Genomic DNA, 16952 nt, shown 5'->3' with positions numbered 1-16952 from the left:
TGTGAATGTGTCACGAGGAGCCCTTCCTCACACCCTGAAGGGCTGGCCATGGAGAGCAGTCTCAGGGCCTCCCTCTGCACTTCCTGTGCTTGCTGTGCCTCATCAGGGCACCAGGGCATGAGAAGCCATAGGCCTTCCTTTGATGCAAGGCCAGAGGTCTGGAGGCCGATCCAAAGGGCTCATGATTTTTTGAAGTTGCCATACTTTCATGGTGGTTGGCTGGACTATCTCAACAGCTGACCATAATTCTGGATGGGAAAGCAAGAATTTAAAGCTTCAAGAGCAATCTCCTGCTTTGACGTACTAACTCCTACCCTGGGTCAACTGCCACAAAAAGTCAGACAGGCACCAGATAAGGTGAAACTAACTATCTTGCATCATTCTTCATAATAACAAAGGCCATGCCTCTCTGGGTTCAAACCTGTCTTTGAAGCACTCTAGTCTGAAGGACATGCCATGAAGATCAGAGGCCGAGATAAACATGTGAGAGGTCTGATCTGAATCCTAGGACAGAGACCCTGTACAGACAGGCAAGACGACATTTTCACTTTCAAAATCGATGCTTATGTGAATCTCTAGTCTTACCCAGAGAACCAGGAAATAGGACACACTACTGTGACAGATGGGCATAACAACCACAACCAGAAGACACACATTTAGTGTCTGATTCTCAGGGCTTAGTCTAACCCTGTGGTCGGCAGACTGCGGCTCGCGAGCCACATGCGGCTCTTTGGCCCCTTGAGTGTGGCTCTTCCACAAAATACCATGTGCAGGCGCGCACGTACAATGTGATTGAAACTTCGTGGCCCATGCGCAGAAGTCGGTATTTTGTGGAAGAGCCACACTCAAGGGGCCAAAGAACCGCATGTGGCTCGCGAGCCGCAGTTTGCCGAGCCGCAGTTTGCCGACCACTGGTCTAACCTATTGGCTATAAGGAAGACTGAGAGAACCCTTCAGCACTCTGGGGCAGCATCTGTTTAGGGTACACTGCTTCTCAGAACCAACATCATGTCAAGAAAAGATTTTTGGCAGAAAAGGGGAAAATCGACCAAAGTTCAGCACAATGAGGTAAAGTGGTCGCAGCTTGGGTTCCAGGACCAGCAGTTTTCCTGTTTCATTAATTGGGTCTAATATTCAGACGCAGATGAGAAAATAAACTGGCCAGGCCCCTCTCCAGGTCACACAGCGCCGTCAGCTTGTGTATGGTATTCGTCATCTGGGGCCTGGCAACACTTTTCTATGTAAGTAGGAATAACTGGAGGGATCCTCAGGAACTACCACCACCACAGCTTAGTCATCACCTTTCAGGATTCTCCAGGCAGAACAGGGCCCAATGCTCCCATTTTACAGATAGTGAAACCAAGGCAGGCAGTCAGTCACATATCAAAATGAAACCGAATCCAATCTTAAAAACCCACGTTTTTAAGGATGCGCTTGGCACTCTTGCTTCAATGATTCTCCAGAGACAATGACTCAGGGTGTCGTTGTGCAATTCTGAAATCAGTGACAACACAGTTCCCTAGTCTCCCATCCTCCTACCACAAATATACCTGAAGGACCAAAATACAGAGCAAAATAAAATGCACGTTACAAAGCTGCTGATGTGTCTCGAGTGGAAGTGCTGAGATTAGAAGGAGGAAGTGGTTAAGTACGCCCTGGGCGTTCGGAAATGGCCACGCCTGCAGCCCTGTAAGCTGGTGAAGGATGAGCTCTGGCTGTCTCTTCCAGGCAGACAGAGAGGTTGGCCCTACCATCTAGAAGTGGGGAGCATGGCTGTGAGGGGGCAAAAATATAAGAAACAACTATTTAGCAAACAGCAGTACCCTTCTACAAGGAATCTTCCAATTCCGAAAGTGACCCTATTCTAAAATTACCAAGTGGCAAGTGTCCAGGCCAAAAATCCATATCCAATCAGTGGTAATGGACTATTTGTTGCATTTCCTCATATAAGGTTGCAGCACTGCTATAAAAATCCTGGGTCAGTAGTTTTAGATTTATTTAACTGGAGAGGAACAACACCCCCGCACTATAAGCACTGTAAAGAATTCTGAAGCCAAGTGGCATCCACAGCCTCTGGTCGAGGTGAAGAGACCTACTGGCCTAATTTGCATGATCTCCCACTTCTAGCTGGACATTCAATGCCAAGATCCTTTTCTGGTAACCATTAAATAGAAGCCCGCTGCATCAAGAGAAGGGAAAGGGAGAAGGGGGAGGCGTTATGCTCGCCCGGAAAGAAGACGTGAGGCAGTTTCCAATTCAACTCTCCTGGCTCAATGGATAGCTTTTGTTCTTGCTGCAGTTACTGTCCCAAAGGATTTGTCTTGGGGTCCTTTTCTCCTCCCTTTCAATCCTGCTTAACACATAGACATTTCTTTAGAGCTTCTGCCTGCTGCTCCACTACCCTCCAACTCTCTAGTTTAATACAGATAAAAGATAAACCTATGGCAACTGTAGACTGCTGTGGTCATAAGGTGGTTTGGGGACAGAAAAGAGCACTGCTATTCCATTAGAGCAGTGGTCGGCAAACTCATTAGTCAATAGAGCCAAATATCAACAGGACGATTGAAATTTCTTTTGAGAGCCAAATTTTCTAAACTTAAACTATATAGGTAGGTACATTGTTATTAACTTAATTAGGGTACTCCTAAGCTGGCCTTTGCTAAAAACGTCCTCAATCTGATTGAGGTATGTTCACTGAGGTCGACTCCTTCCAACTCTCCCATCTCGTCTTGTATACTTGTTTCATCTGTCTCCTTTCGTTCATCCTCTCTATATGTCCAAACCATCTCAACATACCTTTCTCAATCCTCGACACTACATCTTCTTTCACTCCACAACGTTCCCTAAAATTAACTTAATAAACTTTACTTAAAGTTTTAAGTCAACTTCACACTGTACGTGCGTGCCCACATGTGGTATTTTGTGGAAGAGCCACACTCAAGGGACCAAAGAGCCGCATGTGGCTCGCGAGCCACGGTTTGCTGACCACTGCATTAGAGGATAGGAAGTCAGGATCTAGATAAGTCATCCCTATAACTCTCATTTTCAAGTCGCAGTACCAGTGGGAAGCGAACAAGGTCAAAAGTCCCGTGTAAATGGGGAGCATGGAGAGCCCTTGGTATCGGCAGATCACCTCCAAACACTCCCATGGCAGTTGAAGTGCACAACGAAGACACCCAAGCCATTACATCTTAGATGTCTATGAGGTATCTATAGAGTCCTGGCTTCCCCAGCTTGACAATGGTTGGCCCTATCTGTCCGTAGTCAAGTGTAGAAGAGGCTCTGTGCATAGGTTAGGACTCTTTGGCATTGTTTCCAGACCTTTGCTTTTCCACTTAACATTACACTGCCTACAAAGAAGTGGTTCTAATGTGTAGGACCTTGCAGAAGAAGAGGCAAAGAGACTCTGACTTTTACTTAAACACTCCTTTGAGAACTTAGTCCAAGGATGGCAAATAGGTTATTAGTGCAAGTCCCAAATCCATTCAACTGGTAGTAGCTTTTAGGAGCCCTGTTTTGAGAAGTTCTAAGTCCCAAGCCAATGCAGTGCTGTAACTGATTGGAAATGTCATAGATACAAGACTGGACGGGGGTAGCATATATGTATTTTCCATCACTGGCTTTGGGGTGTGTCGAGCACTGGAGAGGACTCACTGTTGTTCTTTGTCGATTCTAATATGAATGCTACTCCCAACACACATGCCTATGCCCAACCTACCTTTCTACTCTGGGGATAGTGGTTTGTCCACACTGAAGTTCTAATTCTAGGTTTTAGATAAACCCTGAAAGAACTTTCATTCATAATAAAGATGGTAATGCAAACTGTTGTTCACTAAGTGATTCCTATATAGCAGACTCTAGTGCTGGGCACTTTACACAGGTACATTATTTCCACAGTATTGCTATGAAAAAGGTACCCTTGTTACAGGTGAGACAATTAGGTTTAGCAGGATTGCTGCACTGCACAACCCCAGGAGCACCATTCATACTGAATTCTATGAAGCCCGAGATTGGCCTGGTTTTAGAGAAGCTAGGAATCATGTCCAAGAGCACACAGTAAATGGTGAGGCTAGAATGAGAACCCAGATTTGACTGCACATATTACTAAACGAGTTTTTGTTAAGCGACCAAGAAGAGAAAGATGCTTTTAAATGTTCTGAAGATGGATCTAAGAATGAGCTTGTCCTTCTTGAATACGTGACACATGTTGTTTAGACCAGGTTAGGGTATCTCTGCTATTAATTCTAAAGCTTGCTCATAATCTTATTTCATGCACTATAGCATTTCATAACAGACCAATGGTCACTTTCAATTTCAAAATCCATTTAAGTTCGCCTGACCAGAAACTGTCACAGGTGGAGTGGCAAATGGGAAGTTCATCAATAAAGCCTGGTTTGGCACACAGAGCATCTCATCCAGTCCTTGGCAAGAGACACAAGGAGTAGCCATGATAATGACAGGAAGAGGGCAGGGTAAGGCTGGCTCATCAACCAGAACAGTCACTCCTGTGTCCTTGAGGGAGTCACATGTGGAACACCAGAATGTTAGTATTACCTGGAGAGCAAATGCAATCTACAATCTGCTTACTCTTTGCTGGCAGCGCAGGCAGCCCTGCTACTGTATATTAAGGGCTGTGTTCTAAAAAGATATCAGTTGAATTATATAATTCCAGGGGGAAATTATTAACAAAGGCAGTGGGAATGGCTGGGAATGGTCAGGACAGACAGAACAGGGAGGCATGCAGACCCCCAAACATGCCAGCATGAAAGCTCACATGCAAGTCTACACGGGTGTCAAGGTCCTTTGGGAAGTTCTGCAAACAGAATGGGCACGTATGTGTGAGGTCATCTTTTGTGTGACCTGCTAATCAGAAGCTATTAATGAAACACAGAATTATTTACCAAATTAGGCTTCCAGAAGGAAGTAGACAGATTTCACAGTAAAGGATTTCACCTGAGAAACAAAAACTCGGAGCTGCTTTTCTAGAGAAAACTTTTATTATATTAAGAATATTAGCTTCCTTGTTTTTTAAGTGCACACTGACCGAAGTTCAAGAGATGGTGAGTATTCAGTATGAGAGAAGCGGTTAAGAGACATGAGGAATTGTTGCAAGGGGCATCTAATACATCTAATGAAAATAAATGGCACCCAGCTCTCCTAGCACAATCCTCACCTCTAAAGAGCCCAGCAGTATCTCACTTCTGACAGCATTTCTCCATTTGTTCTGGGTCACAGGCTCTACATAACTCTATAGAAGGTAGACCAGGAGGCTAAATGTGACTGGGAATAGCTGTCTTCCACAGGGATGGCTCATAAAGAACATCATTTTAATCTCCAGGTGTGGAATATGATGAACAAAATAAGCTGACGAACAAAATAGAACCAGAAGCATGGATGTAAGGAACAGACTGACAGATGTCAAAGGGGAGGTGGGTGAGCAGGATTGGATGAAAGAAGGTGACGGGATTATCCAAAGAACATATATACATAGCCCATGCACATAGACAACAGTGTGGTGAAGGCCAGAGGGAGGAAGGGGTGGGACTGGGTGGAGGTGGGCAAAAGAAGGGAAAGGAGGAACATTTGTAATAGGGTCAACAATAAAAATAAAGTGAAAACAATAAAACGAATAAACCCCCTCCCCACCAAAAAAAAGAATGGCCAATTTAAAATGTTTTTCTTGACCTACTATAGCAGTGGTTCTCAACCTGTGGGTTGCGACCCCTTTGGGGGTTGAACGACCCTTTCACAGGGGTTGCCTAAGACCATTGGAAAACACATATATAATTACATATTGTTTTTGTGATTAATCACTATGCTTTAATTATGTTCAATTTGTAACAATGAAAATACATCCTGCATATCAGATATTTACATTACGATTCATAACAGTAGCAAAATTAGTTATGAAGTAGCAACGAAAATAATTTTATGGTTGGGGGTCACCACAACATGAGGAACTGTATTAAAGGGTCGCTTCATTAGGAAGGTTGAGAGCCACTGTACTATAGGAACCATGCCTTTCGTACTTTTAACCAATTGGTTCAAGTACTTCACATTTCTTTATAACAGCTGCAATTCCTTCATGGCTGGAAAGTAGAGTGCTTGGGTTATTATTACCTTAAAAACACAACAACATCATTTTATGACAGGTGGACAGAATCGAATACAATAGGTGTTCTGCTTAGCAAGGCTCTGTTTGAAGGATTTTCAAGACCTTGTGAAATCTTGTTCACTGATAATCTTGAAGTGAACCAGTAAATGCATTTTCCAATAGCTGCCCACTATACTTAATTTTAGGCCTCAATTTTATTGTTTTTTTCCGGCCTCAAATTTGATGAGGTTCAAAGTAAGTACTGTGGACCATTCTACTAGAAAGATGCAAGAGAAAGTCATGTTTGGGACATTGCTGTGGGTGAGAACTAACGACAGAGCAGAAAAATCAGAGCCAGGGCCTCCATGGCATTGCTGAGGCTTCTACTTGTGGAGAAAATGGAATTTGTCAGGTCTATGGACTATCCCTTGTATTTCCTTTTACTGGTAGGAACTGTAAGAAAAACAAATTGGCACAGAAAACACAAAAGTCTCTCAAGAAAGAGTTTACAATAGTAGTGACCAACTGCCCAGGCAAAGGAAGAATCCCTCTCCTGAAAAGCATTTTCTTCCCTGGAATAGAATTACATCCTTGAGGCCTCCCTACATGTCAAAAGGAGGCCAAGTATCTTGAAGGCCTAAACCTTATTCCACCTATTTCTGCCCCAATCTCAACAGCCAGCTGGGATGTGAACACTAGCCTCTGGAGGGCAGTGAAGACTATCTAACTTATTGTATTCAGCTGTACCGACATAATTACAGGTAATAGGATCATGGCCAAGCCAATGAAAAATTAGGCCCAGCAGCTATTTCAGAAGAATGGATGCAATTCTATGCTTGACTGGCTATGAAAGTTCCAAGCAGAAGAACAGGGAAACAGACACCAGCCTAGCTGAGCCAGCAGCTTTGCAGAGCAGAATCCCACTGGAGCCAGCACACTGTTGGCACCCACCAGCACCCACCAGCAAATGCTGCTGAGCTTGCTTGGGGAAGCTACCGGTGACTGGCTGAGTTTAAAAGCTGATAGCAGGGGGAAAAGCAATGCGACAGTATCCCCCATTCTTCATCTTAACCTCACCCCTTCTCACTGTGATACCATTTGCATTTAGGGGCTGGATGGGATTAGAAGGCCTTCCCTCTTATAGGGCTTTCAGAGGTACGTGGCAAGGGCCAGGAGCCCAGAAATGAAGGGGCTGTAAGTGGGCAGATAACAGCCTGCTATTCTCACGATGCTTACTGAACAGGAATTTGTTGACTTGAACTTCAAAATAAGCCTTTCACCTCGTTAATAATTTGATCCACAAAAGCAGAGGATGGGAAACATACCAGGAGGGAAAGAAAGGAGCAGCTTAAATCAGGAGAGTGATGAAGGGACACCAATGCTTTCTTTTCAAATATTTTCAAAACACTCACATATTATTTCACTATCTTTAAGTATTCTGGTTGGACAGATGGGGAGACACAGGGAGGTCAGCGTCCCATAGGACTTTTCCAGTGAGAAGTTGTTGAGTTGCAGCCTCAATACTCATACTCCAAAGTCTTCCTCTTACAAATGCTGAGTTTAGAGTTTCCCACAAGAACTATAAAGAACAACAAAAGAACAGGCCTTCTTCCCAATCTCTAGAATTGGGTCATAGGGAATCAGTTGATTGAACCAATATGTATCTATCGAGTATTTCTTATATACTAGGCAAAAATACAAAGAACACAAGAAAGAAGCAAGTTCCTGTCCTTGAGTTGCTTACAATCTAGTGGAGAGGCCCACACAGGTCCTGCAACATTGTTGGTCAGGACATGACAGGTGTGTGCAGGGGGTGCTGTGGGGCCTGAAGGAAGGGCATCTTACCCAGACTGGGAGATCAAGAGAAGGCTTTCTTGAAAAGGAAGGTTATCTTAAAGGACAGGAAGGAATAAAAAGACAAAGTAGGGGGATGGCTGATATACTGGCTGGAGAGCTTAAGGTGACCTATGGGATGGGAGAGATAAAATGGCAGGATATATAGGGGAACTGTGAGTAGAAGGCCAGTTCTGATGACAAATTATGAAACGAGTAGTGGTGAGACATGAATTGGAGAGCTAATCAAGGATATGTGTAAACGAAGGAAATCAGACTTTACCCCAGAGGCAGTGGGAAGTTATGTATTTATAACAATGTACTTACTTAGCCAGATTTGTCTTCTAAAACATTAGAAATAGGATTATAGGTATACATAGTCCCATTTCATATTGACCACATACATGATCAAACTGAAATGAAGCCAAATACGTTACAGAGGCATCATTACATGAAAAGTAAGGCCCACAAAGGTCAAACAACAGCGGCAGCAGGACTGAAGCAGCCAGAAGATATAAGGACTGTGACAGGAGCAGAGTAAGTATTTCGAGGAGGCATGTCCATAGCAAACTCCTTAGGTCAGCGATTTTCAACCGGTATGCTGCAGAATTTTTAAAAATGCAATACCTGACTATTTAGTCAGGGACACTGACATTTTTTCCTTAAATCAAGCACACGAATATTTTTGCGGCCCAGCCAATATAATGCTGTGAGCAGTTATTTACAGTTATGAAAGGAAATACGTCTCCTGTCAGATCCAGAATTACTGACATTCACCTTGGGTCAGTTTTGAAAGTAATCACTGTGAACAAGATTTCCCCCGAAATAGGAAAGCTAGTAGCAGAGAAGAGATGCCAAGTGTCAGGAAGAAAACATTAATTTTATCATTGCTCTTGTTTTTTTTTATACTATACTTTTCAAAAGAAACCTATGTTTCTATGAAAATTAAAGCTTTTGTTTCTTTGTGGCCCACATAAACTTAAGCCTTGTTTATTTGGCCCGTGTTAGCCTGAGTTTGACATGCTTGCCTTAAATTGTCAAATAAAAATATGACAAGAGCCAACACAACAATAGCCATCCAGTGTGAGTGAATCAAAATTATTCCTATTTTTTTTGTGAGGTTGGTAAAAAAATCTATTTTTTCATGTGCCACAGAATTTCAGTAACTAATTTCTATGTGCCATGAGATGAAAACGGTTGAAAATCGCTGATCTAAAGGAAAAGAGGTGAGTGCCCCTGACTAATCAGTCAGGTATTCCATGTGTTAAAAGTTCTTGCGGCACCAGCTGAGGATCGCTGCCTGAGATCCCTGTGCAGTCCTGTGAGCATCCAAAATCAGACTCGGTGGTTCCTTACTGGAGATGAACTCTCAGCCGGTACTGGTCCTTCAGGGAAGCCCTTTACTAATTAACTAGTTCCAGATACTTGAAGGTTGAGAAATGATAAAATTTGGCTAAAAGAATGATCACCTTCTAATGCAAAGTTGATAAACTTTGGGGGAAAAAAGGATCTAATTTGAAATGTAGATATTTGGATTTTGGTACTTGTCCTACAACAAGCTCTGCAAATAAAGGCAGGCTGCCATGCGTCTCAGTTTCCTGAACTGTAAAATTGCGATATTTTTCTTATAGGTTTGCTGTGAGATTAAAATGAAATATCGTAATGAAAGCACATTTATGCTAGAAAAAGCTATTTAAAATGATTTGATCACTATTAAGACAAAGGTCTTTATTGAGCCCCCTTCAAAGAAAACAGCCAGAATGGAAAAACATAAAAGACCACTGGTAGGTGATGAACTGTCAAAAGAGTGTGGGGAGGTGAGAAAAGCCTCAGCCCACAAAGCCTGCCACACCTTCTGGGACAAGAGCTGATGGAGAGCTGGCCTTTCTGCGTCCCTCCTTCCCGGGCAATGGTAGAGATAACATAGAACAGGATATCTTTGTGCAAGTAAGTGGAAGATTGTGCGACAGCTGGCTTACTTTTTATCAGGCTACTCCTCACGACTCCGTGAGCGTTACCGAGGGGCATAGTACTCAGGGAGAGCTGGAGTTCAGTGTGTCGTGGGCCTCACTGTACCAGGTGTCCCTCACCCTCAGATTTCCCTGTGGCTTGAACTGTCCTCATCACTTTGACCCAGAGATACAAGTCTGCTATTGATCCTCCTCCTGTGTGTCTCCTGGACAGAGAAGGGCCTACAGACCGGAAGGGTGAGAGCATATACAATAGGGCTTGTGGGGAGATGTGGAGAAAGACAGAGGGCACGGAGGGGGTGGGGGGAGCACCGATTTAGAGAAAAGGCAAATTGCTGACGGAGTTATCGTTTTCAGACAAGAGCAGGACACTTGGTGCTGAAACAAAGGATATAGAAACACTTTCCTTTTATTCTAAGTTTTCTTCCCCAGGCAAATGCCCTTCCATTAATACATACCAGTATTTGCTGCTGAGTCCGTATTCCCAGAAACATAAGTACATGTTTTTCAAACAGCAACAGCTGCTTGTAATGCTTTCATGTACCTTTGTTTGTAAAAAGCAGGGGTAGTGGGAGAGAGGGAATCCAGGACAGGGCTCTGGCTACTGCAGCCTGCGGAATGAGCTCCCCAGGGGGACATCCTCCCTTTTATGCCAGCAGGAAGAAGGGAAATAGGTCAGGGCAGCAGCCAGTTTGCAGCTCAGGCTGTCCAGCACGAGGATGTCATTTTCCAGGCAGCAGCAAAAGGCAATTTCTCAGATCTCAGAGAAGGACAAAGGGGTCATTGAGAAAGGCCCTGGAAATGATCACCGAGCCTCTGTATCCTGCCCCGGCCCAGGGAATTGCACCTCCTACAGCCTGCAAATGCGAAGAAGGTTAAACTGTGGTGTTGATCTCTTTAACACCAGCTCGCAGCCCCTTCTCTAACAGTGCAGGTTTTCCTGACAGTGACCCCAGTGCTGTTCAGGCAGCAGCTGGTCAGCGAGTGCGTGCTGGTTAGCTGGCCTTCTGGCAAGAAGGTGTGAAGAGATCCCAAATGACTATTTTCCTCCTAAGAAGGGCTCCAAGCAGGGGTGGGGAACCTCTTCTTCTGCCAAGGGCCATTTGGGTATTTATAACATTGAGGGCCATACAAAATCATCAACTTAAAAATTAGCCTGCTATTTTGGTCAAACATTTAACTCACCCCTAATGCCTTGGCAGGGCCAGACACTCCCACCCCTGCTCCAAAGGAAGAGGATGGCTTGGGACTGCTGGGTCAATGTTTTAGACAGGAACCCAGAGCAGGAAAGAATCACTCACTCAGGACCACATGATACTGGAGTGTGAAAACCTAACAGTCTGCACTTTTAAACCAGTTATCTACCCATTAGCTAATGCCGTCTCTCACCAGGACTTCGGGGAAGATGCTAGACACGGGCACAGTCCCACATCTGAGAAATGACACCAGATCCCCCGACCTGTGGCAGTGTGGCAGGGACTTGCCTGTAAGAGGCAGCTGTATTGGGGGAAGGGAGAAAGCGGGTGTCACCAAGCACATGCCGTTAGAAGGGCAATAGCACGCAGCTCTCAGGCAGCTACAGCAACAGGCACAGTGATCTCACGCCTTTTGCTCCAGAAGCAGTCCAGCCTCAAGGGCAGGGGACGCAAGGGCTAGCTCATATAAGCAGCCATTTAATCCAACTCTGCAGAGGGGTCAGCAAACTTTTTTGAGAAAGGGATAGACAGTAAGTGTTTTAGGCTCTGTGGGCCATATAGTCTGTGGTAACCACTCAACTCTGATGTTACAGCACTAAAGCAGCCACAGAAAGTACACAGAACAATTAGTGTGCCAGTGTTTGCATAAAACTTTATTAATAAAGCGAGCAGTGGGCTGGATTTGCCCACCCCTGCTCTACACCAACGCAGTCAGCCTGGAATGAACTGTGGAGCTTATTCGATTTCCTTTGAGTAAAAATAAGTGAAATCCTTTGAGAGTTCCTTGGCTGCTTTGGCCTTCAAGGTCATAAAGAATCAGGTAAAAGGTCACAGGTGTCTAACCTTGGGGCAAGAGCACTAGGAAACCTAGATCACTGACCTGGAACAGTAATCACAGACACCCAACTCAAGAAAAGGAACACAAGCCAATGGCTGAGGAGAAGAACCGTGCAAAAAAAAAAGGAGAAAAAAAAGAAATGCAATGAAAGGTGGCAGGGAGGCACTTAGAAATGGAGCTGAGTGATGGCTAGAAATGTCAATAACTCCGTGCTGACTGGTGTCATTATAAACACATTTAAGGAAAGTAGGGCTATCTGGTCTCAAGGTAATGTGGGTGGGGAGAATATCTGAAATATAAAGAAGAGACTTGTCTGAGACTGTGCAGGCTCCTCATGAGGAATGGATGAAAAGATTACAATTCTTTCTTCACTCAAAATAGAGAAAGACAGGCAGTAACTTCTGGGCTGGCTACCCATAGCCAAGACAATATACTTTATTCATAAATAGGGTGTCACTTTTCAGGACCAGGCACCCTGCCCCCCGCTTTCTGTCCCCTCCCTGGCAGAGAGCTGACCTAGGGGCAGTGTCCATTACAGTCCTGCCCCCACTGCATACCCTTCTCCAGTCAGTTTACTCCATTTGTGGGAGTCCAACGGTGGCCAAGCCTCTGTGGGACCTGCACAGGGGGCCCAGGAGGTACTGTGAAATCAAGGTAGCTGTGTGCTCCTCCTTTCCTATATGACAATGAAGATTTATAGTAACTGGGGAAAGCATGTGGGGGGTAGAAAAATTCTGGCTCAAAATGAGATGAAAAAAATTTCAGAGGGAGGGGTAGGGCAAGGTCAAGGACAATCACATCTTATAATACCTAATTACATACTGAGCTGAATCTGATTATCAAGGGAATAGGAGGAAGGTGCAAAACACCAGTTTAGCCCTGGCCAGTGCTGCAAAGTGGTTAGAGTGTGAGCCTGCATGCTGAGGTATCATGGGTTCGATTCCTGGTCAAGTGTACATACCTGGATTGCAGGTTCAGTCCCGGCCTCAGGAGGGGTACGTGTGGGAGGCAACCAATCAATGTGTCTCTTTCACATCCATGTTCCTTCCTTCCTTCCTTCCTTCCTTCCTTCCTTCCTTCCTTCCTTCCTTCCTCCCTCCCTCCCTCCCTCCCTCCCTCCCTCCCTCCCTCCCTCGCTTTCTCCCTCCCTCCTCTAAAAATCAATGGGAAAAATATCCTCAGGTGAGAATTAACAAAAAATACCCAACCAACCAACCAACCAACCAACCAACCAACCAACTAACCAACCAACCAACCAACCAACCAACCAAACAAACACCAGTTCAACTGAGGCCATCACAGCAGCAGCTTGGCTCCAGAAGAGTTTCTGGAGTGGAACACGGCACAGTGGAGACTGCCCTGAAGGTAAGAACTACGGGAGGTGGGAGGCTGTAGACCCACACTCAGGCATCCATGAAATTATGCTACAGTACTTTCTCCTGCAGGTGGGAAGGGCCTCTGCAGCCAGGAGTACCAATGCATCATCACATTTTCAAGATAAATCCTTGAGGGGTGAGGGAAGGAGGGCAAAAAAAAAAGTTCTACAGAAAAATTTAGGGGAAAAAAGTGAAGGTACTATATAGGTAAAAGCACATGAATAAACCTATAACAAAACAAAACCTCTCTTCATTCCTACACTGTTCAGAAAACAGTTTTCATATGTTACATAAAGGAAAATGCCCAGAAGAACAGGCTATAATTGGTTCCTTTAGTCAAAATTCCAACTTATCCTTAGTTTAGGCCATCCTTGTCTTTCCTTTATATAAAGACCTTTCAAAAGAGTCAGCCCAAGTAATCATATGAGCAGCTAAGAAAATGCAGAAAAGTTCTTTAGTAAGAAGCCCCGACTTAGGGCTATGAAAGACTGGGATGCTACAAACAAGAAAGAGAAATATCAGCTTTGGATTAGACCAGTGATGGCGAACCTATGACATGCATGTCAGAGGTGACACGCGAACTCATTGTTTTGGTTGATTCTTCTTTGTTAAATGGCATTTAAATATATAAAATAAATATCAAAAATATAAGTCTTTGTTTTACTATGGTTGCAAATATCAAACAAATTCTATATGTGACACGGCACCAGAGTTAAGTTAGGGTTTTTCAAAATGCTGACACGCCGAGCTCAAAAGGTTCGCCATCACTGGATTAGACTAAGGATCTGCAAACTCACTCACATGCCTGGAGCATCAGAGAAGATGGAGGAAAATTTTACCTTTCTCAACAGTCAAGTATCAGCAAATACACAGACAAAGGTAAGTTCATAATAACCACGAGAGAGTAAAAGAGCTTTGGGCCTTCACTCCTCTTACTGATCAGTATTCTCTCTGACCCCCTTGTGCTTCTGAGTATCACCAGGGGGCCAGAAACATGATCAGGAGGAAAAGTGGCTGGGGAAATAAGAGTCGAAAAAGAACGGGAAAGAAACTTTAGGAGATGAGAAAACACAGGAAGATGACTATGGTGAAAAATGGGAGGCAAAACAATAGTGTGATTTAGATAGTAATTTATGAGGATGTTACTAACAAATGTCTCAGACAATCTAACACAGTGATCTCTTTCCTCTACCAAAGAACAACAAACAAACATCTGTTGTTCCTTCTTCTGCGATGTCTGTAAGTCATGACGTTGAATGGACTAACCTGCTTTCTCCAACATGCCACTGCTCTGTAGTGCCTTATCCAAAGGCCAAAATAGAGAAAAATTCTACAATACTGGCCCCTTCTACCTAACCCCTGGGCCACTTCAAAAATTGTAACAACTACTGATGGACAACTGGAGTGTTTGAATTCTTGAATACTTCTCTAGCAGGGGGCTATCTTTAACTGATAAAAATTCAAGCTACAGTGTGTAGTTACAAAATAGAGGGAGGGGAGGCACCATGTGTGGCAAGATACCATCTTCACAAACATAAATATTTCTGACCAAATACAAAGTAGAGGGCAATGTGAAACTGATGCGACAACTGAGGGTTGAGCCCCGCCCCTCACTGTACAGATGGCTGGGAGATGTGAAGCAATACCAGGTGGTTGCAGCTGGTATTTGAGAACTGGAACCCATATCTCTCAGACTGAGAATTCAGAATTTCTGTTGCCATGCCACTTGCACAAAATGAGAAAGCAAGAGCTAGAGAATACCAAAGAGGTGGTAACCAATAGCAGAAAGTGGTGGTTTTCTTGAGGCCAGGCTAGTCTAATATAGGGTGTCCCAAAATTCACACAAGAAGTAATTTTGATAGAAAACACAGGTTTATAATTAAAAATTGTAAATTTTTTATTGATTCATAAAGTATACAGTATAGGGTTATGTATAGAATAGCACATCAGGTAAATGGCCTCCACAGCTTTGCTGGCACATATGCAAAGCCGTGGTCTTCATTGTCCCTGCTCCTGGGCCATAATTGGTACTTGGTAATGCTTGTCAAATTGAAGGGATTGAAATCAAAGGGCAACAGATATTAGAATCTGATTCAATAAACCAAGTAAAATTAGGCTTTTATTTTTTGTTGCTGTGGTTAATGCTCACACAAAATTCAAATCTTGCGTGAATTTTGGGACACACTATATAAGCATCTTGAGCTAGCCTGTTCTTCAGTACCTCTCACACCTAATATGTTCGCTGGTGATTCAAATCAAAATGAGAGATGCTGAAGCTTATAAGTAGGTACTTGAATCACTTAAAATCCCAAAGGAGCCCACATGTCGGATCTGAAGGACCTAAAACAGCAGTCGCCAACCTTTCGGACCTCACGGACCACTGGTTGGCGACCGCTGATCTAAAAAGACTTTTCACTCCTTCAGGATAACCTTCAGGAGCCCATAACCTTTTATCTCTGTGCATATTATGATATTATAATGGATTTGATTGTAAAATAAAAGAGGACAAAAGCAGATCTAAAATCCTAAGTCTGAGCCCAGCACACTCCTCCCACTGTTCTTTTCTTGTGCCCACCTAGCAGGATTGATTTATGGCTGGCATAGTCCTGGAAAGAAGATGGATCTGTTGACTATGACTTCATAAAAATGAACAGGTAGATGGGCACCACAGCAGATGAGAAGCCTAACTCCTGCCTGTAAGAGCCAGCCCAACAGGCAGAAACAGAATACAATTAAATTAAGTCCGAAAACCTGCTATAGAAAATGCAATTACTAAAAGATACAAATAAATGTTCAAAGAAAATTGGCCCCTGACAGGGTTAGTCAAGCTTCTAAATCCAGCTGGAGGCAGACGGCTCAGGCTAATTCGCAAGCAGAAGGAGTGCAAAGCTGTCAGCTCTGCATCAGGATGCTGGCCTGGTGATCACCATGCATCCCAGGACACCAGTGGTGAGGAGCAATTTTGGGGCAGCTGGCCAATGATTCAGGGCTCCAGGAACTAGGATGTGGGCAGACACAGAAAGGATCATGGATGTGGAAGGCTGAGCACTGGAAAAAGTGACAGGCTGGTCTCGGACATGGCAGAGAAACATGAGACCAAGTGAACCCCACTTTCTCACCCCCTCATCCAGGAAGCAACTGGAAGAAGTCCTACCTCTCGCTGCAGCACCAGTTCCTTGGTGAAAAGCGTTGCTTCCTCACTGAAGGGCTCTCCTTCTTGCACCAAGCCTGGGAGGTTTCGGGCTCCTCTGGGGCATTCAATGCCTGTGTCAGGAGAAAAAGGAGAATTTGTGATGAAAAGGGGCCACTAGGCTTAGTGTCCAGCAAGGACAGTCCCTTGATCACTTCTAATAAGGCAAGCATTAGATCAGAATGCCGTCATGTCTGAGACAAGGGAGAGTAGGAGAAGGGAATGAAGTCCGCCCCAGGTGGGAAAACCAACACCATCACAGCAGCTACACGGGAGAGGAGCTCGCAGCCACAGCGTCGGGAACTGCCAGGAGGACCCAGTGAGCTCCAAGTTAGATGTGCAGGGAACACACACACACCCACATGTGGGATGAGTCCTCGTCTTGGACTCCTAGTCCTTATAGTCCTGGTCTCACTGCTTCAACCATCACTTACATGAATGGCTCTTACCTAGAC

At 44.3% G+C, this 16952-nt stretch overlaps 1 protein-coding gene across 1 annotated transcript in view; it reads right to left on the bottom strand.

The window, feature by feature from the left end:
- The window catches only part of SND1 (staphylococcal nuclease and tudor domain containing 1), a 457273-nt gene that overhangs the window by 89598 nt on the left and 350723 nt on the right, over window positions 1–16952 (bottom strand). Inside the window, exon 16 of the mRNA XM_059711713.1 lies at window positions 16462–16571. Within this exon, the coding sequence (XP_059567696.1) occupies window positions 16462–16571 (110 nt within the window). The remainder of the gene's footprint in view (window positions 1–16461; window positions 16572–16952) is intronic.

The sequence above is a fragment of the Myotis daubentonii genome, chromosome 10 (assembly GCF_963259705.1).
Source record: "Myotis daubentonii chromosome 10, mMyoDau2.1, whole genome shotgun sequence".
In the NCBI taxonomy this organism is placed as follows: domain Eukaryota; kingdom Metazoa; phylum Chordata; class Mammalia; order Chiroptera; family Vespertilionidae; genus Myotis; species Myotis daubentonii.
Note: the sequence above shows the minus strand (reverse complement) of the source record. Positions and strands in the feature narration are given on the sequence as shown.